General features: G+C 42.7%; 1 protein-coding gene across 4 annotated transcripts in view; it reads right to left on the bottom strand.

Moving 5' to 3' along the window:
• LOC126274625 (superoxide dismutase [Cu-Zn]-like) overlaps positions 1-25,202 on the bottom strand; it is a 330,804-nt gene that overhangs the window by 21,152 nt on the left and 284,450 nt on the right. For 3 of the 4 annotated variants that reach the window (XM_049977129.1, XM_049977130.1, XM_049977131.1), the window contains one exon: positions 14,824-14,886. In XM_049977129.1, coding sequence (XP_049833086.1) covers positions 14,824-14,886 — 63 coding nt within the window. Of the gene's footprint in view, positions 1-14,823; positions 14,887-20,697; positions 20,739-25,202 lie in introns of those variants that run through there. The other variant, XM_049977132.1, reaches the window with a different exon arrangement.

Here is a 25,202-nt window from a genome sequence, read left to right as displayed (position 1 = left end):
CTATTTATCAACAGGTGTGCTACTCAGCCCCAGATCTATGAGATTTCCGAACGGGGGCAAAAACTTAATAGTGGTGCCCCCCTCTCGATCGTTTGAGACAAAAAAATTTAAAAAATCGGCTTTTCAAAATTATGTTTATTTTGTAGCGCACAGCTTTTTGATATGTAAAACACATATGGTTTAGGAAATGTAATACATGGTATTTGGCCGTAAGTGTGCCAAAGTGCAATGCCACGCATCTTCTCACAACATTCTTCTGCCGCACGACACTATTTCACTTATTGTCTGTGGAATTTAAATGCGTATATTTTGTAATGTAAGCCCTCAAACCTATATTCAGGACAGTGGAAATTAAAATGTCCCCTGGTGCCTCAGCTACTCCCAGTCGGCCGGTTTGACATCCTAACCCCATTAAAAACACTCACAACTCAATACTGTGTGGGGATTATTTGTGACCGGAAGAATAAGAGCTCTTCGAAAAACTTGCACTCTTTATTGCCTGTTAGCTAATAACTTTCTCTTTTTAGTGACATAAAACTAAATATAGGAAACATAAAACCAATAAAGACAAGAGACAAGCAAGACAGTATACATTTCTTCAGCCCTCGGGTCCAAGCATTTTTTTCTCTCTAATCTTGCTACAGCTTTAGACGGCGTGATTTACTTACTGCTAAAGAATGTGTTGCCTCATCGAAGTTCGTCAGACGTTTGCTACATGAAAAATCAAAATGTTGCCTAGTACAGAGAAGGGCTGTTAATACGAATAGTACTCAAGACGGTATAGTTTCTCGCTCCGATTACGTCTATTTTGTCACTGTCTGTTAGATAAAAAGAAATATGCCTTTCTAATGTAGCACACGCCAAATATTTGCGTCTGTTTCGGCACAAATGGTCATTTTTATCTACCTCGTTTACACAAATAGATCGACTGAATATAATTCACGAAGTACCAATGTCAAATGCCTATTATGCCTACTACAAGCAAGAAGTTTTATTTCAGGAAACAGTTTCACATTTGAATCACATGCTCCAATTTCTCAAGCATGAGGTCGGTAAGTGGTACTAGTACGAAATTTTCATATAAATCTGAAATCGTCATATTCTTCCACAGAATTTGTGTGATGTTCCCTTTCCTCTCCTTCCTCATTCTAAGAAACAATCTTGTCACCCCTGATTCTGTATCTATTCTCACCATTGTCAAAACTTATTTTCCGGCTAACTTCGTTAACCCTGCGGTTCCGTTATCCCACGTTTATTCTCCGGTTACGCATTATTACGTGTAAGTACAACGTGTTTTCCGCGCTATTAGGGAACAGAACTCAAGCGGCTGCTAACTGGGGACTGTACTACTGGCCCTTTAGTAGTCCAGTGTTGTGGCGAAACATTTTCTGTCAAAATTTCATTTTCCTGGGTACACCGAAAAGATAATGTGTTATCATTCTTACCTGTTATTCCTGTTAGTCATTTATTTCCACTCAGGTAGTCCGAATCTGTGGATTTCCCTAATAATTGCAACAACGAGTATTATTTGCACATCCAGTCAACCACATGCAAAAACAGCAATTGGTATTCACCTGATCGGGTTTATTCGGCTCAGTTCTTATAGCCCGCACTCCTTTTGTCAGCGGGAAGTTTTTTAAATTTTTTTATTGATGTGACGGAGATTCCCCTATGCGCGCTTTCAAAAATCAGCTTACGATTAGTTCAGAAATCAACATAGAATGTGTTCAAAAACCAACAGGGATGCGTTTTAAAATTATATGAATAATCGATGGATCAACAGCGTGCACTGGATATAAGGCGCTTTGGGAAACACAGTTCTTTTCTTCAAGAATATGACTTTGGTGCTCCCTGAAAAACTGCCGGCTAGGGCTGATGCCCCGGTTTGCCCCGCCCCCCTCCCAGATGCGGGCCTGGTGCCACTACGTGACATATTAAGTGGATTTCATGCTCTGTCGTGAAGAATACTACTGTCACTTACTCACAATACATCACATCTCCTAAATTATCTAACCTTGCAACCAACCAGAAATTTAAATGCATTTGCTTAACAAATAGTTGCACCTAAGTATTAAAGTCCATTACATTGACATTATCAGCATTAACTGCTATGTTTGGTGACAGACGAAACCAGTCGGACTGAATCCGTCTAGGGCAGCTAAAGGTTATTTAGTCGGCAGTGCTACCATTTGTGCTCTTCTTCTAACCAACGTAGTACTTTCAGCGCACCATGTAACCTCCTGCAAGTTTCACCGGTCTTAAATAATTTACTGGCCTGGATAAGCTACTGTGAGCTTTCTTTGATATTTGTTCTATTATACAGTCTGTAACTGGATTCCCTTTACAGACTTTGACGACTTTTAGTGGGAATGAAGACATTTATGTTCAGCGTAGGAACTCTTGTCCAGAAACGTACCATATTTCCACTACACGCTTGTTGTCTGGTTCCACTTACAAGTATTACTCAGTGTGACAACCACCGATGTCAACATGATATGGTACCTCCATACCATATTCCAGTACACACGATCACTAATCCTTGGTCCACCAGCATCTGCACAGCCATAAACTATGCTAGTGCGTCTTCCTCAGATGCCACAGGGCTTTTGTAAATCAATGACTTCATATTAGCCCACAGGTAGTAGTCTAGTGTGTTCAAGGCGGGAGAATGTGCAGTCCAAGCAATTGGGCCGTCATGACCACCCACTGTTCCCTAATTGTTGGTCTAGATGATCTCGGACAACATATGAAAAATGAGGTGGTGCTCCATCACCCTGGAACCACATCTTCCAAGAGCTTGTACAGTACACCGTCAAGAAACTGCAGGTATGCACCACCTGTGAGAAGTTGTGGGAAAAAGTATGGTCCAATCACACATAAATCCAGGAACCCTGCCCAAAATGTTCAGACATTATCACTTGTGAAACCAATGAGGAACACAGCAAGCATGTTTCTATCAGCCCACACATGACTGTTGTGAGAATTTAAAAAACCTCCCCTGGTGAAGTTGGCATCATCCATGAAAAGCATCCAATGTGGCAAGTTGACCTCCTCCACACAACAGTGCAAGAACCAGCTGCAGAACTGGACTAGTGACTTAAAATCCTACGACTGCATTGCTTGTACCTTTTGGGGGGTGGTAAGTGTGTAGCTGCTGCTCATGCAGAATATGCCAGTCAGTTTGGTGATCCACATTCAGTCTACCTGCAATGTTTCTCGTACTCATCATTACATCCTCTTCCACTGCATGAGGTACAACCTCTTCGAACACGGTCGCGTGGTGCTACCACGGAGCACCACTGTTGACCCTTACAGGTGCTGAAAGTACTGGTCTCCAAGGCCCGCTAGTACACCATAGTAAAGAGAGAGTTAAAAGGTGTCTGGCAGAGAGGAAAATGCTCAGCATACAACAAACAAGCGGTTCTCCCGTAGCACTGAGGTTATGATAAAATCATGTCCATATATTATGCAAATGTGTAGTTCGCCACACTCAACAGCAGCGACACACTAAAGTGAGTGTATGCACACCTTGCATTCAGTACTATGGTGAATGATTACTACTGACAGTAGTACAGTATGAACAAAAACCACAAACACAACAGCAGGGTCAGAAACTCAATTAAACGACTTGTAAACAAACCTGTAGTGGGTATGGGACATCCGATGATAGGTAAATGATATACCTGATGTCTTAGTGGCGTCAAAAATGCACGAATGAGGAATGTGGTGCTATTCTGAGTTTGGTCAGGAAAACGATACGTTTGAGGACACAAGTTCCTATGCTAAACTTAACCACTTTGGATCACACTACAAGTCCTCATCGTCTGTAAAGGGAATTTAGTTACACCCTGCAGTATTCATTGTAGTCTGGGCCAGTTCAAGAACATTTTTCGGTGCCGCCCCCCCCCCCCCCCCCTTTCTCCTCAGACATAAGTTGTCACATTTGCAGATTCATATTTACTGGAACCCTTTTGCTTCCATCATTGTATAATTTTACCCCTATCAATTTTCACTAGACCCTGTATGTATAAATTCAATGGTTCTGGCATCCCTCTCAGCTGGGCCCCGTAAGCAACAGCTTGTGTTACTTTGGCCGTCAACCAGTCCACAGTAAAGACCATTTATCTTTTTCTGTGGGACTTAAATTACATTTGTGTTTCTTCTCACAGATACCACAAAGTCCTATTTGGAGAACACAAATGTTTTGTGTTCTGTAGTTCTTTCAGGAGCATCACATTCACACTTGCACTAATATACACGTGCATAAATAATCTGCAAGCCACCTATTGGTGTTTGGTGAGGGTATTGTGTACCAATGTCATGTACTCTTTTACTGTTACTATCATGAATGGTGTGCGGGTAGAACGACTACTGATGGGAAGGGGTCACCCTGAATAAAGAAGTGTCTAGAGCTGCAAAAATGCTCTACTTGTAGGAGATTTATTATTTCTCATGTACATAATAATTCTACTAAAATGAGACTCGTTGCACTACTAGGGAACTACTAGGCCCACTTTTTTACAAGGTCCCACTGGTCACAACATTGAAAATCCAATGGAGCTTTGTTCAGATGTGTTGTGCAAAGTCTCCAGTATTTGCACCGCGAGGACCTTGAGTTGCATGGAACAACAGAGTCTCCCACCAAGTGTGAACTGTGTGCTACCATTCGATTTCTTAGTGCTGAGAGGTTGTGTCTGATTTCATGCAGGTCACAAAACATAACTGTCATGTGTGACAGCGAAGTGTGGCAATGGCGCAGGAACTTTGAAGCGTGCACTTGGTCAGAGAAGGAAGCCAGTATCAGCCCATGATCTTGTTCAGCGAGTGGATAAGACGATTCGAGAAAAAACACTATGTGATCAAAAGTATCCGGACACTCCGAAAAAAATACGTTTTTCGTATTTTTTTAGGTGCATTGTGCTGCCACCTACTGCCAGGTACTCCATAGCAGAGACCTCAACAGTCGTTAGACATCGTGAGAGAGCAGACTGGGGCGCTCTGCGGAACTCACGGACTTCGAACTTGGTCAGGTGATTGAGTGTCACTTGTGTCATCCGTCTCTATCCGAGATTTCTACACTCCTAAACATCCCTAGGTCCACTGTTTCCGATGTGATAGTGAAGTGGAAACGTGAACGGACACGTACAGCACAAAAGCGTACAGGCCGGACCTCGTCTGTTGATTTACAGAGATCGCCCACAGTTGAAGAGGCTCGTAATCTGTAATAGGCAGACATCTATCCAGACCATCACACAGGAATCCCAAACTGCATCAGGATCCACTGCAAATACTATGACAGTTAGTGGGAGTAGAGAAAACTTGGATTTCATGGTCAAGCGGCTGCTCATAAGCCACACATCTCGCCAGTAAATGCCAAACTACGCCTCGCTTTGTGTAAGGAGCGTAAACATTGGACCATTGAATAATGGAAAAACGTGGTGCGGAGTGATGACTCATAGTCCAAAATGTGGTGATCCGCCGGCAGGGTGTGGGTATGGCGAATGCCCGGTGAGCGTCATCTGCCAGTGCGTGTAGTGCCAACAGTGAAATTCGAAGACAGTGGTGTTATGGTGGGGTGGTGTTTTTCAGGGGAGGGGTCTTCCAACCCCTTGTTGTTTTGCGTGGCACTATCACAACACCGGCCTACATTGACGTTTTAAGCACCTTCTTGCTTCCCACTGTTGAAGAGCAATTCGGGGATGGCGATTGCATCTTTCAACACTATCGAGCACCTGCTCATAATATACGGCCTGTGCCGGAGTGGTTACACGACATATCATCCCTGTAATGGACTGGCCTGCACAGAGTCCTGGCCTGAATCCTATAGAACACCTGTGGGGCGTTTTGGAACGCCGACTTCGCGCCAGGTCTCACCGACCGACATCGATACCTCTTCTTGGTGCAGCACTCCGTGAAGAATTTGTTGCCATTCCCCAAGAAATCTTCCAGCACCTGATTGAATGAAGGCCTGGGAGAGTGGAAGGTGTCAGCATGGCTAGGGGGGGGGGGGGGGAGGAAACCATATTGAATTCCAGCATTACCGATGGAGGGTGCCATGAACTTGTAAGTCATTTTCAGCCAGGTGGCCGGATACTTTTAATCACATAATGTAGTTCACGAAAGGCACTTCAGAACAAGAGGAACGTTGTCATCATGCCTCGTCCTCATTCATGACAATGCTCGGATGCACACTGCAGCTGCAACAACGACGCTCCCGCAGTGTTTTTAATGGGAAGTGTTTGATCAGCCATCATACAGCGCGCACTCGGCTCCCTCTGATTTCCATCTCTTTGCTCACAGGCACCGCTGACTATGAAGACAGCAGTCTGGTACAAACAACTCGCTGTAGACCAGCATAGAGAATTAGCGGAAATCACAGGTAGCTGGTTTCTATGACGATTAATTGGAAAGTTGTTACGACGCTACGACACACATCTAAGTCAGTGCAACAACTATGCAGAGTGATAGCTGAAAGGTATGGCTAAAAGTTGTAAATAAAGGATTTTCAATTTTGACAAATGACAACACTGGAGTCAGAGTTGGCAACACGTCACCTTTTCAGACAAGTCCAATTACTGCTAACGGCATCATAGTGGACGTATCTGAGTGTGGAAAGTCCAAGGAGACCAACATTCCTAAATTATGCTCTACATCATAACACATATCTGTGTGTTAAGGGTCCAAGGAGAATCAATGTTGCCAGATTGCATTCTACATTGTAAAACATATCCTTGGGTGGAAGGGTCTGATGAGATCCAACGTTGCCAGAATGTATTTTACATCATAATACATGTCAGGGTGTGGAGGATCCGAGGAGAACCAACGTGTCCAGATTGCATTCTACATAGTAATACTTATTCGTGTGTAGAATGGTGCAAGGAGAACTAATAATGCCAGATTGTATTCTAAATCGTAATACATATCCATGTGTTGAGGTTCCAAAGAGAACCAACGTTGCCATATTGTATTATACATCATGTCCGCCCCCAGTAGTTGAGTGGACAGATTGTCAATCCAAAGGGTCCGGGTTCGATTCCCGGCTGGGTCGGATATTTTCTCCGCTCAGGGACTGGGTGTTGTGTTGTCCTAATCATCATCATTTCATCCCCATCGACGCGCAAGTCGTCGAAGTGGCGTCTAATCGAAAGGCTTGCACCAGGCGAACGGTCTAGCCGACGGGAGGCCCTCGTCACACGACCACTTCATTTCATTTTCATTATACATCATCATACATATCCAAGCGTGGATGGGTCTGATGCGAATGAACATTGCCGGATTGTATTCATCATTGTAATATAAGCCCAGCACCTGCCCTGATGTGTGGGATTGGCACTGATTCACGTTTCCGGTAATTTGGACAGCAGAAGTTACGTTTCTGACGTGTTAATGCCAATGGTTTTGCTGTATCTTTGGAGTTTCTGTGACACAGTTTTTCAACAAGATAATGCAAGTCTGCATGTTGCCCATGTTGCCATACCCACTTTGATTCGGAGGGTGTTCGATAGCTGCCTGGCCAGCACTTTCTCCACAACTCTCACCACTGAAAATATCGGTTGATAGCTTGCCGAGGGATTGGCGTGCCATTACTCGACAGCCACTATGCCTTATGAACTCTGGCATAGAGTTGACGCAGCATGGAATGACGTACCTCTATGTCTCATTCAAGACTATGTGACTAGCTAGCCTAACACCGCTATTGGCGCTATAGGTGGCAGCTGAGCATAGTAAATTTCACAACCTGTATAGCACCAAAATTACCTACAATAATAATCATGTATTCGTCCTACTATGCTGCGTACGAACTGTAAGTAAAATTTCTTTATTTGGTATGCTTCTCACCGTTCAATTTTCGCGAGGGGTGTTCAATAAGTAACGCAACACATGTTTTTCTCTCCAGTTTCGGTCGAATACATGCGGAATTTGCTGTGGGACATTACGGAACAGTTCCGTTTCAGCCACTAGAGGATCATTAATTACCCGATAGGTGACGGCGCTATACGAAGCCTTCAAAACGTTGCCTGTAACGAAGTTACGTTCCAATCAGAGAGTTGTCATTGAGTTTGTTTTGGCGGAAACCAGAGCATCGGAGATATTCATAGGCGCTTGAAGAATGTCTACATAGACATGGTATGAACAAAAGCACGGTGAGCCGTTGAGTGAGGTGCCTGTCATCATCGCTTGAAGGTCACACAAACAAGTCCGGTCTACTGCGTGCCGCCCGACCACATACAACAGTGACTCCTGCGGACACTCTCATTCGAAGAGGTCGACAGATCACAATCAAACATCTCTCTGCCCAACTGGACGTCTCTGTTGGTAGCGCTGACACACTCGTCCGCAGGGTTGAGGTACTCAAAGGTGTGTGTCGCTGGGTTCCTCGCCGCCTTACGAAGACCATAAAGAGCAACGAAGGACCATCTGTGCGGAATTCCTTGCGTGTTATGAGGCTGACCGTGACAGTTTTTTGTCGAACATCTCTTCGAACGGTGAACAAAACGGCATTCCATAGATTGTCACCACACCACCTCTCTCCCGATGGAAAAGTTGAAAGTCGCACCCTCAGCAGGTCTTCTGGGACTCTGAAGGGGTTATCCTGTTTGATGTCCTTCCTCCTCGTGCTACGATCAACTCCGAAGCGTATTGTGCTGTCCTCAGGAAACTGAAGAAATTGAAGTCAGCGTGTTCGTCGCCTAAAAATGCAAACGAACCTCTCTTTCTCCATGAAAACGCAAGGCCTCACACAAGTCTATGCATCCGAGGGGAGCTCACAAAACTTCATTGGATAGTTCTCCCTCATCCACCCTACAGCCCTGATTTCGCAGCTTCCGACTTCCATCTGTTTGGGCCAATGAAGGATGCACTCCACGGGAAGCAGTACATGGACGATGGGAAGGTTATTATGCAGCAAGACGTTGGTTTCGGCCTCGACCGTAAACTGGTACCACGCAGACATATAGGTCCTTCCCACGAAGGTGCCGCAAGGCCGACGTATTGAATGCAGGTTACGTTGAAAAATAAGCTCGTTTATGAGTTACTGTCAAGAAACAAATTGTTATCAGGATCCTGGCAATTTCAATTGTCTGTCATAGAAGACAGCGGTAAATTAAATGTAAATGGAAACCCTTAACTACGCAAGTGTTTAACAACTTAAGAAAAACGTTTATTTAAACGTATCCCTTTATGTAACTTTCTATGACAAGAATAATCAAAACAAACGTTTCTGAGCTTTTAAGAAATGTGGACATTGATGACTACGGATTTTTCCGTAAGAATGCACCTGACGAATAACAGTATTTCTTCATCTTCTTTCGTTCTTCAGCATGTTTGGCGCCTCCATCTTATTTCTAATGAAAAAATACGTAAATGCCAAACTATGCAGATACGTTGATCTGTTCGTAGTTTTTTTTCCTAAAAAAACAACTGTGATTTTTTTCTTCATTCCTAACGAGTGATAAATTTCTCCTGCATAAAATTTCATTTCCCAAAATTTGGGTAAAACGGGCTACGTATGTAGGCCATAACATCGAAACTTTTTAAAAGGCGAAACGATATCTGTTTTGAAACGAGTTTTCCAGCTCCTCGAACACCACGGAGCATGTCTTAAAGGGAACAACGAACTTCAACGTGATTGAAAATTTATGTCACTCTTCCTGTGCAGAAGTCTGTTTTCCGCGGAGTAATAAAAAAGACGGTGATCCTTTGTGAGAAACAGAACACCTCTGGAGAGCTGCGAATGGGATTTTCGAGACCGCGAGGTCTTATTCACACACTCGCGGTGTTGAGTGCGTGGATAAAAAAGTTATGAAGCTCTCAGCCAAGCGAGGCCGTCTGAAAGCCCGTATGCAGACGTTGCAGACCCAGGAGATGAGCCGGCAGATCCGCACTGCGGAAGGTGGAAGCTGACTTCCGTTAGCGCCTCAAGTCGAGTGGCTTGGGCTGCGTGGAGTTACTCCAGAGCTGAAAAGTGAACTGTGCGATAAAAGCTCAATTTAAAATGAGCATTAAGTCTTTCCCGTGAAGTGCATTTGCATACGCGCAATATACAGACGAAAATGGAAAGTGTTACAATATGAACACCTTCACTCAACGCTTTGGAGCTTACACTCCAGTATTTGAAAATGACTGTGAGATATGAATGTCTTGATCGCTACTATATCTTAATGGCTGTCTAATGTGATCAAGACAAACAATTACATAGAAAAGTGATAAAGATATCAGATTTGTACAATGATTTTATGTCATTGTAGACAAACCTGTGAGATATGTTGATTAAAATATCATCTTCGTGCAAGTTTATTTTTAGTACAGGGAAAAAAACTATTCCTACAGATGAAGAATTATGCGAGAGCATGTTGCTGTTAGGTGTGTCTACCGTTTATGGAACATTTCAAATGGAGGTCGAGGCTCGGCATAGCCGGAGGGTGCACAGGTGCAGCTTATCGCCATCTTTCGGACATTGAGAAATGTTGAATCATTGACATGTGGGACATGGGAGGATCGTGCAGAGTGCCGACACTTGGCTGTAATGTAATGACTGCAGAACGAATGGTGACTGCGTGGAGTCGGCACAAATGTATGGTAAGCAGGGAAGGCATAGGTCGTTCCAGAAGGACAACATCGTAAGAAGATGGCAAGATTGCTCGATTGGCTCTGACATATAGACGCATGACAATATCTGAAATCTACGGAGAGATTAATGGTACAGTGTCCCAACCAATCGTCGGGAACAGATTACTGGAAGCTGGCCTAAGCACTATACCACTTCGTCTGACGCGGCCAGCGAACCTTGTCCACTCTTTCGTTTGTGTCTATACTCACCCACAACACAGCGTACTACTTCATGAATAGTAAAACCATTTTATATGTCCACAGTAGACTATAAATTTCTTTACACGAATTTATCGTGCATTATGTATTACATTATGGGCCAGTAGGACAGCATACTACATTTCACAGTCTCCAAAATAAACACATCGGAAGTCTCGTACACCTTAAGTTGAAAGAGCTATACTGCCATTATTAGGATCACCGAACGATGTAGTGCAATGGTTGGGGTACTGGAAACTCTTGTTAGTAGACTCGTTGTTCAGTTCTAGCTGTTCACATGTAGGTTTTCAAGGGTTTCTCAATATATAGCTTCAGGTGAATATTAGGATGATTCCTGTGATAAAGCTACCTGTGATTCCTTACATTTAGCTACAGTTTAAAGTGGCCAGTAAGGCAGCGGCTATTTTCAGACTAAAGCTGAAGGCTTAACTGCGACTAGTTCTTTCGGTTATCTGTGGCGATACTCAAGTTCCATCTAAGTATGGTTAATGCCACAGTAACAGAAATAATCCTAAAATATTTTTCTTTCTTTATCATATATATTATTTCATACATACTAAAAGTACAGGGATGAATGAGGCATAGTCATAATTGTTTTTTAACCAGCTTCTGCCATTGCATATCGGTTTTGAGGTAAAACTTCTCATTTGTGAAAAGTTTTAACGTATGACATAACGACCATAGGTAAAAGGACACCGTGGATGTCCAGCTTCATAGCTATATTTTACGAAGCTACCTTATTAACCATGAATAATAGACTTCCTTTTCACCGCCACATTAATTTATACTGAAGATAAACACTTCTGTCATGTTGATAAGAAATGTGAATGCTAAACAGGGCTTACAAGGAGAGGCTGCCAATTGTGAAATTCAGATTCGATTCATACTGCGCTTAATCAAAGCTCATGGCCAGAGGTGTAGTGTGGCAAAGCACCAAGATGCACTTCTCAGCCGTTGTCGAGAAAATCGACAGTTAAAAGAAACCGTTGCGGTGAAATGCTCTCTACGACTAACAACTATCTGTAGCGTCGTGGCGCAGGGGTAAGCGCTCGGGTTCGTAATCCGAAAGTCGCCGAATCGAATCTCGTGCCATGCAACTTTTTTAAAATTTTGTTTTTTGTAATTCAAATGTATACACACACACACACACACACACACACACACACACATATATATATATATATATATATCCATCGTCCACCACCAATTGTCTTCTCCGATTTTTGCCCATATGATACGATACGCGTGGTATGCATCAAACCTGACGAACGATAGAACATTTTTTTCAGAATGTCAATCAGGTGTGTTTCCCAACAGATAATTTAAAAAACAATTGTTCTTGTAAAAACAAATCGTTTATCAGATGTGCTCGATGCCGTGCTGTTTCCTGCTTTCCATGTCTCTATGATATCTATCACTCTGGTTCGTGCGATACTCCAGCTACTTCTGGTCACTAATTGTTAATTATGTGCGATTGTATACCGAACTTTTCAATAAATTGTATCCACTTGAATACTATTTGTGATATTGTGTTTTATTTCAATGTTTATTTTTCCACGACAAACGACATTCAACAACTTATTATATGCATAACTGTTGCAACTGATTGCCGGGAATTATATATATTTGAATTACAAAAGAACAAATAATTAAAGAAAAAAGTTACATTGCGCTAGATTCGATCCGGAGACCTTCGGATTACGAACCCGAGCGCTTACCCCTGCGCCACGAGGCTACAGATACTCGTTAGTCGTTACAGGATCATTTAGTAATCGCGAAAGCGTTACAGAGATGATAGATAAACTCGAGCGGAAGACTCTGCAGGAGAGATGCTCAGTAGCTCGGTACGGGCTTTTGTTAAAGCTCCGAGAACATACCTTCACCGAAGAGTCAAGCAGTATATTGCTCCCTCCTACGTATATCTCGCGAAGAGACCATGAGGATAAAATTAGAGATATTAGAGCCCATACAGAATCATACCGACAATCCTTCTTTCCACGTACAATACGAGAAGGTGGCTTGCGGAGTATGGATGTAGATGTAGATGTAGATTACGAACCCGAGCGCTATCCGCTACGCCACGACTCTGCAGAAAAATATTAATCGTAGAGAGTATTTCACCGCAACGGTTTCTTTTAACTGTCGATTTTCTCGACAACGGCTGAAAAGTGCATCTTGGTGCTTTGCCACATTACACCTCTGGCCATGAGCTTTTATTATGCGCAGTATGAACCGAATCTGAATTTCACAATTGCCGGCCTCCCCTTGTTAGTCAATGGAGCACGCATGGTTGTAACACAGGTTGATTGATTGGTTAGTTGGTTGGTTGGTTGGCTTGGGGGGGAGAGGCCTCGGTTTGGGGGACGGGAGCAAACAGTAAGCTCACCGGTTCCATCGGATTAAGTAAGGATGGGGAAGAAGTCGGTCGTGCCCTTTCAAAGGAACCATCGCGCCATGTGCCTGAAGCGATTTAGGGAAGTTACGGGAAAAAAAACAGGATGACCGGACGACGGTTTGAACAGTCGTCCTCCAGAATGCGAGACCAGTGTGCCAAACACTCACCTCGCTCGATGTTATAACATAACTCAACGTATTTACAATTAATGGTCAGCCGATTTACACCGGGAACACTATTGTAATAGCAAGGGTAAACTTTGCCATGTGATCCAAGCACGCCTTTTCAATTCACAAGATGGCATTTGCTGTCACTATAAACAAATCGCAGGGACAAACGCTTCAGAGAGCAGCATTGTATTTACCAAATCCCATCTTCACTCACGGAAAATTTTACGTAGCCCTTTGAACGTTTTCCTTAACGAAAATGAAAACAAGAAGTTTACGAAGATTACATTCTTACTCCAAACATCGTTTACATCGAAATATTTTAATGCTCTATAAAGAATTTTGTTCAAAATTATGTGCTTGGAAATATATATGTATAAGGATGCATCATAAATTCATGAATCTTATTTCATGTCATGTTTTTAAAGATGTTTTGTCTTCAATCCCACGATTATCCTTATCCCAACGACTACACTTATTCCAAATACTGTTATTATTTAAAACTATAAAAGTGGTAAAGTTTTGCACAGGTCCCCTATTTATTTGATTGAGAACATGAGTTCTAAGTGGTTGAGCCGTCCTGATTGCGTTTTGCAGTACTCCCCCCTCCCCCCCCCCCACCCGCTCCAAATTCTTTCCAAGTGAATGTCATAATGATCCTTAGCCACGGAACATGACAGTTACCACCCTCATTCATTCGCCATTATTAGTGATTTCATATTAACGTGTTATGCATACATATTATCTTTGTTATTATAACTGTGTTTAAAACCGACAGAGGGAGCGCAGCTGTTAGCTCGCATTCGGGAGGGCGGGCCTTCAAATACCCGTCCGGCCATCCAGATTTGGGTTTTCTTCGGTTTCCCTAAGTTGCTTAAAGGCGAATGCCGGAGTGGTTCCTTTGAAAAGGACAAGGCTCGTTTTCTCTCCCAATCCGAGCTCGTGCTTCGTCGCTAGTGACCTCATAGTTGACGGGACGTTAAAACCAGTCCTCTTTGCTTTTTTTGTCTGTTTAATGGTATAATATTTTCTATTATCGTAGCTCTTGTCTTCGAGGTCTCACTTTAAAAAATATCAATTATTTAAATTCTTTGTGTCAACTTAGTAATAAAGTCAGTCCAGCAACTCGTACGGAGGAGGAGAGAGAGGTGCTTATGCTTTAGTAATAGGTGACAGCAGGGATCAACGCCCACGCAGCCTCCGTAAAGGGCAGGTTCCCCTGTATCAACAGACACAGCGTCCGCTTTAAACGTGCCGTCTTGATTATGGGAGCGACAGACATCTGTCCGGATAGCGCCCGTGTTGCAGTGCTGTTCTAGGCAGTGGCGCATGTAGATGTGTGTGTTTTGAATAATGGACGCGCGCTGTCGACGGAGATTTGCATAATGAATTATTGATAGGAGCTGCTGGGCCGGGCTGAGGAGCCGGACTCACCTCTGCCAACGCGACCGCCGCAACCGCGGCCACCACCAGAAGGCGTAGCACCATAGCCGTCATCTGAAACACACCAGCAAACCGCTTAGTACACCATCACACCACTCAGCACACCTAGACTTGGCATCATCAGCCACACTCAGTACTAGAATCGAACATCTCCTTACAGCAATCTAACCACTTTGACGGAAGCAGGAAGTAAAACTTGCTAGTTATCCATATGGGCAGCTGAACGACTGTGAGCAAAAGACAAAAGCTTAGTCACCTGCAGGAAACGTCACGCTCATTCCTTGTAATGCTGCCTCTAGCCTTGATAAGTGTCTCAATACGGCGAAGAAGAGAGTGCGCAAGGTACTGGTTGAGACAGGCCTGCTTTCGCTGACCTCAACACGTGATGTCAGATTTGAAACTTACTGTCATTGGCAAGCCGCGATACTCTTATCTGCTCCCTGTTGGTTTGCAATTTTTTAGGTATGCTGTTCTTTCGTCGTGTTACATAACTGAGAACTCTACAGCATTCCTTGTAGACGCTATGGGCAGTCCACGCTGAAGCAACAACTTATCATTCGTGACGCGTTCATTGGCAAGTCCAAATAAGATAACCCCTGAAACTTCCTGGCAAACTGTGTGCAGGGCCGAGACTCGAACTCGGGACCTGTGCCTTTCGCGGGCAAGTGCTCTACCAATCGAGCTACCCAAGCACTACTCACGCCCCGTCCTCACAGCTTTACTTCTGCCAGTACCTCGTCTCCTACCTTCTAAACTTAACAGAAGCTCTCCTGCGAACCTTGCAGAACTAGCACTCCTGAAAGAAAGGATACTGCGGAGACATCACTTAGCCACAGCCTGGGGGATGTTTCCAGAATAAGATTTTCACTCTGCAACGGAGTGTGCGCTGATATGAAACTTTCTGGCAGATTAAAACTGTGTGCCCGACCGAGACTTAAAACTCTGTGCCCGACCGAGACTCGAACTAAGGAGAGCTTCTGTTAAGTTTGGAAGGTTGGAGACGAGGTACTGGCAGAAATAAAGCTGTGAGGACGGGCGTGAGTCGTGCTTGGGTAGCTGAGTTGGTAGAGCACTTGCCCGCGAAAGGCAAAGGTCCCGAGTTCGAGTCTCGGCCCTGCACATAGTTTTAATCTGCCAGGAAGTTTCAAATCAGCGCACACTCCGCTGCAGAGTGAAAATCTCATTCAAGATAACTCCTTTATGCCATTCTACCACGTTCCCATGTCAAGCTATCTTAATATGCTGATTCCATTCAACCGACTGGTACACTGTCATGACGTATGATAGCAGTGGAGGGTGATATGTTCGCCCTACACAGGTTCTACACCATAAGCGTCCGCAAGGGATACGGGGTAGGGGAGGGAGTGGAAAGAAGGCAGCTAGAGAGAGCATTTCCCCGTGCTGGATTCTGGGATACAGAGTTCTTATTCATTACAGAAGTCTCAGTCCGCCCCCGTTAGGTGAGTGGTCAACGGGGCACAATGCCCAGCCAAGGGGCCCGGGTTCGATTCCCGGCTGGGTTTGAATATTCTCTCCGCTCAGGGACTGGGTGTTGTGTCGTCCTCATCATCATTTTATCCCCATCTCCGGCGTGCAAGTCGCCCAACGTGGCGTCGAAAGCAATAAGTACTCGCCCTCGGCGGCTGAACTTCCCCGAAAGGGGGACTCGCGGCCCACAATGCCGTACGCTCATTTCCATTTCCACAGAATTCTCACACACTTCTAAGAGTTGACTCGTCGTGATTCCACAAAACCTCTAGTTGCAGCATTACGTGGGTGATTTCAGGACTATGGGATAAGCAATTGCTGCATAAAATAAAAATTTTGGTCTTACCCTGACTGAATAAATTTCTGTCGACACCAAAAACAACCAGTCCTTGGAGTCCTACTGAGGAACGCTGAACTCAGTGCAGTCATTTTTGGCAACTGTGTTTCTCAGGCTGTTCGCAGATGGCGACTGGTATGCAAGTAGGTTACGTCATTGGAAACTCGTTAATAAATTCAGGGTGACTAGCGGATATTCATTTCTTGCTGAAAGGATTGCCAGCCAATCCTCGATATAATGCAAAGAGCTTAAATAAACAAATGATATGGTATTGTTTCGCCGTACGATAGGCGTTCAATCTTTGGAATCAGCCATAACCGTTAATTAATGTAAGTTGGGGTGATAACAGACGCGTAGCGTTTGGGAAGGCAGATACCAGACAGATTTTTCGGGAAAGTTTACGGAACTATTATACATTCACAAAGGAGCCTCTTCACAGCACCCTCGTTCGACATGCATGCATCTCCTAACACTCGAAACGTCGTAGAACTTGTTACATACAGTGAGTGTAGTAAAATGGTTTATATTCAAACTAAACGATTCTTATTACGTTTTATAGTCCCTGGAAAGACTTTATTTGTGCATAAAATATTTAACTTACATTTCTCTGTAATATAAAAAAGCAGATGTAGCAAAAGTCTCTCGTTCGTTGGAATAATTTTTTTTTATTACAACAACTTCCAGTGTTGAGTCGTGAGATACGTCAGCAGAGACTGCCTCGAATCATTACGTCACCATGGATCGTAGTATAAATAGAGAATGTTTCTATATTATTTTTCTGATATTATAGGTACAACACTTAGCTACTAAGTAGGTCAGTATTTCAAGATTTGGGTTATGTTTATAGCCGTAAAAATTAACCTATACAGAGCTCAAATTTTACGATCATAACTTTACTGTAAATACCTGAGTTTAGAGACACGTACTGTCTATAACACGCTCCTGCTAAGATGTCGCGAATACATCCACCCAGAAACTTTATAAGCATCTTAGAATAATGAGTCCATAGCCACCATCATCCATACAAACATACTTCTCTGACGCTCTTCCCTCTGCGCAGATTACAGTCGACCGCCTTCGTCGAATGCTCAGAGCTTTACTCCGCCACTGATGAAACTGGTGTTGCATTTCAGCAGACCTCGCTTTTATATACTTAAGACCAGCCGGTGTTGCTACATCACAGTCATACTTCAAAATAATTACTCGCAGCTTTCTCCACTAATTTCATAAACCAAGCATCAGTACGATTTCCGGTGAATCGTTGCTCATGAGCTGTTAATACTCCATTCCGACTTAGCTAATGTTTCTTTATTACGACGAATTTTGCACGCACATTACTGTTAATTGTGTCGCACATTCTCGGATAAAATAACTTTTATGTAACATTTGTTCATACCGTGGATAACCTAAGAGTTTTACTCTCACCTACGAACTAAAGCGTAGGGGAAGTCCACTTCTGTTAACTTTACAACTAACATAAAGGAATCCAAGATTCCAAAGTATGTAGTATGTCCTACATTACAAGTGCTGCAGTATCTTAGCCTTATCTGTCATATGCTATAGGTAGCTGGTCGTTTCTAAGGCAATGTATCCTTAAAGGCGTCTCGCAACACCTAGTAATGTAATAAGTCATTCAAAATTAGCTTGTTTTATTATATTTGAATAATTAAGTAAATATTTGGCTTCATGTATTCCTGGCTCTCTCCTAGGGTGCGTATCGTGGCAGTTATAGTTTGAAACAGCACCAGTAGTCTTTCAACTCTATTATGAATTCAGGATCAGTTAATATAAAGATCAATTAATATCATTTTTCTGTATTCCTGTTATCTTCTGCCAAGCCTTTCTGTTCAGGGCTTCCTCCTTGCGTGCGCCACGATGCCCCATATTTCGTTGATGTGATATTTCCAAGGACGTCATGATCTGCAGCTTTTACGTATGCCAAGTGGTTTCCATTCAAAATTTTTCCCTGGCCACTGATATAGCATTCTCAACTACATTGATCACTTTCTTCCAATTCTATGACTGATTCGCTTGTCGTCATTCTAGCTCTTACTTTAGTTTTTACTCAATTGTTGATATTCTGGCGGTCCTTCTGCTTTTCCAGTGAAATTGCCCACTGTAACAGATCAGAGCAACAACTCGCCCGGGAATTTTAAAGTAGCATGTCTAGAAACAAAATAATTTAAGTTGTAGCTAAGTTACATTTGCTTGTCCCGTTACGTTCACCATACATTTTGTCTTTGTCTCAAAGGGTTGACTGTAAGAAATAACTGTGACACCGTTGTAGTTCAAGCATTCTACTTTCGAAATTCCTTTCGGGGCCACAAGGAGGCAGAACAACGAAGCTACACAACGAAATGTTAACTGAGCTAAACGCTGATGGCGTGTACGTCCATTCATCTTGAGCCAGAAATGTTTCGACGTCGTGCTCACTAGCACTCTGTCACGTACTCACACCTATTGTTTTCAGTTCAATCATTAGAAACAAGGAGAAAAATGTTCGCACTTACGCCTTGCAGCTTGTGACAAAGCCGCTAGGACACGCTATCGTGACGCTTTGCTGAACAGTCTTTCACATCGCATAGTATGCAACTAGAAACTCCAAGTACAAGATTGCTCATCGTTTCCCGAATCCTCATTAGAGTAACACACGGCGTTTCAGCGTTGCTCCTAATAAATACATCATCTCTGTTTGGAAGCGTCCAATTGAGAGCAATAGCATAACCTGCAAGTTTTCTTCATGATTGTGACTGTACACGCCAATTTAGCCTACTCTTTAGAGCACATTGGTCTTACGTAGTGCAGAAGTCTGATAGGAACACTGGCCTTGTAATGGAGAATGTACAGGGTGTTTCAAAAATGACCGGTATATTTGAAACGGCAATAAAAACTAAACGAGCAGCGATAGAAATACACCGTTTGTTGCAATATGCTTGGGACAACAGTACATTTTTTAAACACCCTTTAGTTGGTAAAAGCGCGTAAAACATGTTTATATGTCTCAAATCTATCCACCAATTTGGCTGTTGATGATGTCAGTTTGGAGTATTGCAGTGGCGTTAGTATAATGGCTAATAACGACCAACTCGGGCTCTCTAACGCAGTTTTAATTCCAATGACTTATTTCAATCAGCGGTGTCGGATACGCCCAGTATCCTATGCGAACCGTCTAATATGGCAGCTACGTAGACATTTGAGGGCTTGAAGTGCTTAATTCTTAGCGTAAGTTTCAGGTTCGAAAAGTAGGTGACGAAACACAGCTCGCTTGAGAAAACGCCAATTGCTATGAAGACTTAAGCTGAAATATTCGTTTATAAGCAAAGCATTTTTCTTTTATAATGCTCTTATTAACTATCACAAACGCGACTCGTTTTTATAAGGCACATTCATTGGGTTGGCTTAACTTTACACGCCGTGATGTATTTCTCTATAAGTAGTCACAGGTGCAAAGTCACATTTCTACAGTACTTCACTTCCGAAATTTTTAGGCGTATTCACATCGAAATTATTCGTTCTCTAACTTTTCCTATGACTGATCTGTGTGCTCTGCGCTATTTGACCACGTGACTAGTGATGCAGACACCAATCAAACCAAGAACTGCTGTAGATTTGATTACAGAAATGTTTGTTTGCCTAGTGTAAGTTGATTTACAGCACATGGCGCACATGGAGAGAAAACACAGAATTCGTTTTAACATATAAATTTAACAATTACCTGCAGTAGACTCCTACCACATAAAAGGGGAAAGGCGTTTGGTCTAATAAATAAGACTGCAACTCAGAAAGCACGTTTTGCTAACACATTTGCAACGAAAGAGATCGCTCCAGCAAACCTCTTAAAGTCGAGCTGTTCCAGCAGAACTAGACTCTAGCCGCAACCAGAGCAGACAAATAAGCCGTCCCCGAAACATCCACAAGCGGCCGAATAGCTACCAAGCTCAGTTGTAAGTGCCGGATGGATGACAACAGCGTTATGAAAGTCTTCGCCGCTAATGACTATATCCAGACATATACGTGAGCAAACATCGGAAGAAACTTACCGTCTACACAAACAGCAACGCCAGCGACTACTACTGCGATAGCCTCTAGCCGCGGCACATTAATACCTCCAGAATCCCTGGACGACCCGTACCGTGTGCAGAACAAGGTCATTCAGCCTCTATACTGGGAGATGGAGGGGCTATTACAACTCCAAGGTCAATTGCTCCGTTCTGGCTACTGTCACGTAACTTAATAGGATTCCGGAAATGTCACCTTCCAGTGTGGCTGTAGCAACGCCACGCTTACCAATCGTTCACGGAAAAAGAATCTTCATTTCTTTTGTTCCTTATATTTCCTTAAAGGGCAATGATGTTCACCTCTCTCTCTCTCTCCCGCCGCCTCTGCCTCCCCCCCCCCCCCCCTCCTCACCCCAAAACACATACATATAGATAAAAAAGCGCACACACGGCCTCAGGGGATGGCATAAGGTTTGTCAACGAAAGCACTTCTTCCTTTGGGCCATTGATTCCCACATAATTCGCAGACAAAACCGGCAGTTCGCAGTATACGATGGAAGACAGTTAAGGGACTTCAAAAAAGTGACAATTTAATTATGTTGCGTAGCGTAATTTATGCCGCGCATTCTCATTCAGTGATGAGTATGAAATCTTTAGCGGGGAACTGATCTTACAGAGGTAGCATTTTCAGAATGCAGAAGGCTGTTATAAGTAATTGTATCAGTTGTTAGTTCTAGAACATCCTTGAGAGATTTCATCAAAAATCTAGGTATTTTAACAGATGCTTCACAAAATAATAATGAATTCAGTTTCATTTTTGATCCCTCTTAAGTACAGAAGGAAGTTAGATATGTAGGTACATATCCGTTCAAAATCTGCCAGAGATTTTAGATGTCTTAAGAAATGTGGTGTTCGGTAGAGAATTTAAGAACTTTTCGTTGGGCTCCTTCTTCTTCTCCACTGAAGTGCATCTTCACAGAAACCCTTAAAATTAATGCTTTAACATTATCACTGTAGTAGAATACCATTTCATACTGTTAAGTCAAGTTATCGTATTTCAATTCAATAAAAAGAACGTTTTTGACATTTTTCCACATCTCGGAGACGACACCAGCAGGGATGAGATCGACTAACGCAGTGTAAAAGTGTTGTTCAGGGAAAAAATATTAAGCAAAGGATTCATTAAAAGTAGTAGAGAAGCATTTTATTTGGGCAGCAAAATAATTGGTGATGGTCAAAATAGAGAGGCTATAAAATGCAGACTGGAAAAAAAAAAAGAAAAAAAATGTTGAATAAGAGAAATTTGTAAACATCCAACATAAATTTAAAAGTTAAGGTATTTTTTCTGAAGGCATTTGTGTGGAGTGTAACCTTGCCTGGAAGTGAATCGTGGACTATAAACAGTTCAGACAAAAAAAATTTGAAGTTGTTGAAATGTGGTACTAAAACTGAATTCTGTATATGGCTGGATCGAATAACTAATTAGGTACTGAATCGGATTGAGGAAAACGAAATTTATGGCAGTATTTGACTAAAATGAGAAATCGGTAGACAGGACACATACTATGAGATCAAGGAATTACCAGTTTGGGAATGGAGAGTAGTGTGGGGAATAAAAAATTGTCAAGAGAGGCTAAGGATTGAATAGGGTAAGCCAGTAAGGCAAGACTATCTAATCAAAACAACTGGGGTGGGGGCGGAAGGGTACTTATACATTATAGAGGCTGACTTCTTACTTCTTACTTTGAAATCAGGTGATATGCAGTCCATGGAGATTTCACTGTGCCCAGTCTCGTTTTCGGTTAGCCATTTCGTTGTTCAGTAAGGTATTTCATTACGAAGAATATGATTGAATACGCACTCAAGTGTTCTTCGAAAGATTTCAACTTTTTGAAAATGCCTCGTACATTACCCTGCATTAGAAGCTAAAATTATTCAGTTGAATCATGGAGCGAACATTGCAGATAGCAGTAGATATGGTAAAGAACAGAGGTACAAAAATATACGTAATAAAAATAAAGCATCTCACCATGTTCAGGATCGACGTGAATAAATATTCCCACGCAAGGCGGAAGAAGAAAGTAATATATATTCTTAAGTACTGACATGTTCTCAAAATTACAGAGCAGCAGTAGTATAAGGAAAGAAGCTAGCCAAAGAGAAATTGCAGCCTTCCTACTTGTGAACGCGCGTACAAATTGAAAGCTGCATCTGGCCGTCTTTCTTTTGCATTCAGCGTCTCCGTTTCTAAGGAACGTGAGATGAGGGTAATTTTTAGGCCTACTCAGTCAGTGGGCGGTGAGACATTTCAAACAGTCGGAAGAGCCGCAGGCAAATCAACTTAACTGGAGATTAGAAGGATGGACAATGTCTTGTTAACGAACACAGGATGTGTCGAGAAAATTTCTCTACTGTGATATGATTCTCTTATGCATTTAAGTTGATACGAGTCTTAACTATTAATACGTCCACAGATTCAAGAAGAGTCCAGTGTAACGTCTGCTTGAACCAAAATACAGCCTTAGTGAAAATTTGCTAGACGCTTGATTTTCAGTACGCCATCTATTGTGCTTTTGAACGCTTCTAGTACTCTTCGGTATAATTTGTGTGGCAGGAATATTCATTACCACATGTAAGTCACAGGAAAAAAACGTGGAAACAATTACAAGGATGACTATTCTCGTAATATAAATATGAATTAATACTTTATTTTGATTAATATTTTTATTGCTTGAGATACATAAGTACTGTTAAGACCTCCTGTTTCACTGAAAAGGGCAGCCCTGTCAGACGCGGGAAACTTTTTGGCCAGTGGAGTGGCTTTTACATGAAAGTGGTCAGCATTTCTTAGTCCCGCAACATACGACACTAGACAGTCTCGCAGCCTGTCTTCTGGCGTAGGCATACCTTGGTATCGATACTGGAAAGACAACTATTGTGAATATAAATGAAAGAGTGCATACAGTTATGGTTCAATTAGACTGCACTCTAAGTACAAAATATGCACATTGTTATCTGTGCGAGGTTTCTTCTGCGTAGCTGACATTAGGACTAATTGGTTATCGGTTATGTGGGGGCCAGCCTGACGAAGGAGCAATATCTGTAAACATTTTTTTCCTGCGTACAGCTTCAATATCCAAGGGGGAAAAAATTGACGGTCTCTAGTTCTCTGGCCTAGCGGTATCGCATGTGTTTGATACCTAAATTTAGAATGACACCTGCTCTATCTTTCTAACCACATCCCGATATGTGTTAGTTTGCGCAGGCAAAAAAACTAATGAAGCCATTAGCCGGTGAGTGCTTACAGCAGCAGTCATCACATGGCTCTCTTCTTTTTAACTTGAAACAGAATGAAGAGAATATGGCAGTTTTTGCGACACTCCACAGACTGTCACTACGAAAAGCGGCGGATCTGACTGCCAGTGCAGTCACCGAACAGGGAGCGAAAACACAAGCCAGAGTTGATTCAGGTGCTTTACAAAGCCACAAGAGCGTGCAACCATAATGGCTTGTTTGTGGACTCGTGCAACGGAAATGATTTCCACTGCGCGACGCACTTGCTAGCTATACAGAACCGCCGTTTCAACACGTTGTTATTGGAACTCCACATGCCGTAAGTTTCCCACAACTGATGTAATACAATGTTTTAGAACTGACAAGAATCAGAGGTATGTTTGTAATCATAATTAATATTACTGTTAAGGAAATTTTATCATAGTTGGATTCGACAGTAGAAACAAAATTTTAGGGCAGTGGTCTCAAAATACAAATAAGAAACGATCGCAATTTGCAAGGTCTTACAGACACAAGTAATTGAGCCTGTGGTATACTTTGCTTAACTGTAGAATGATAAAACGTCAAAACATCGAATAAGTTTCATGAACGTCCTTACAGCAAACATTGAGCATATTCTTTTCCTCAGTAGCAGTGGTTACTAGCTCCCAGCAAATACAGGTCGACGCATATTTATCATGAGACTTTTCTCAAGTGTACAGCTAAAGGAATTTGTCGCCAGTTTAGAGCTCATTAAAGACGTAGCAAAAGCTCACTTGGCCAGGAATGTGGAGGAGGGGAAACCATAAATTCACAGGTAACGTACGTCTGAGCTGCCGAAGAAGGGTTTTGAGGAAGCGTCTGCAGAATACAGTTTCACTGTGCCACAGCCGAGCCAGACGTCGAGCATTTAAAACACTAGACTTAACATTCGACCTGTACAGGGTTCAGATCCCCGATCGGCTACCCAGATTTGCGTTTTTCATAACTTCCCTACGTCAAATGCAAATGCCAGGATGGTTTCCTTGAAAAGGATCCTTCCTATTTTCTTCCCCATCGAGCGAGGGACAAAACACTAATGAGACTTCCTTCCACTGTGCCACATCTCTCGCTCCAGCTGCCGACGTCTGTTGTTCGAATCACGAAGGTTAGAAATTCGCCTCGAGATTAAGTTGATATCATTTCCGACCTACGTGCACTTCAGAACTACTGGGACGAATGTGATCAGTCTACATCTTACCTACCACTTTCGCCACTCAAAGTACGAAGTGAAA

The sequence above is a fragment of the Schistocerca gregaria genome, chromosome 1, assembly GCF_023897955.1.
Source record: "Schistocerca gregaria isolate iqSchGreg1 chromosome 1, iqSchGreg1.2, whole genome shotgun sequence".
NCBI lineage: Eukaryota > Metazoa > Arthropoda > Insecta > Orthoptera > Acrididae > Schistocerca > Schistocerca gregaria.
This window is presented reverse-complemented; position numbering and strand designations above follow the sequence as displayed.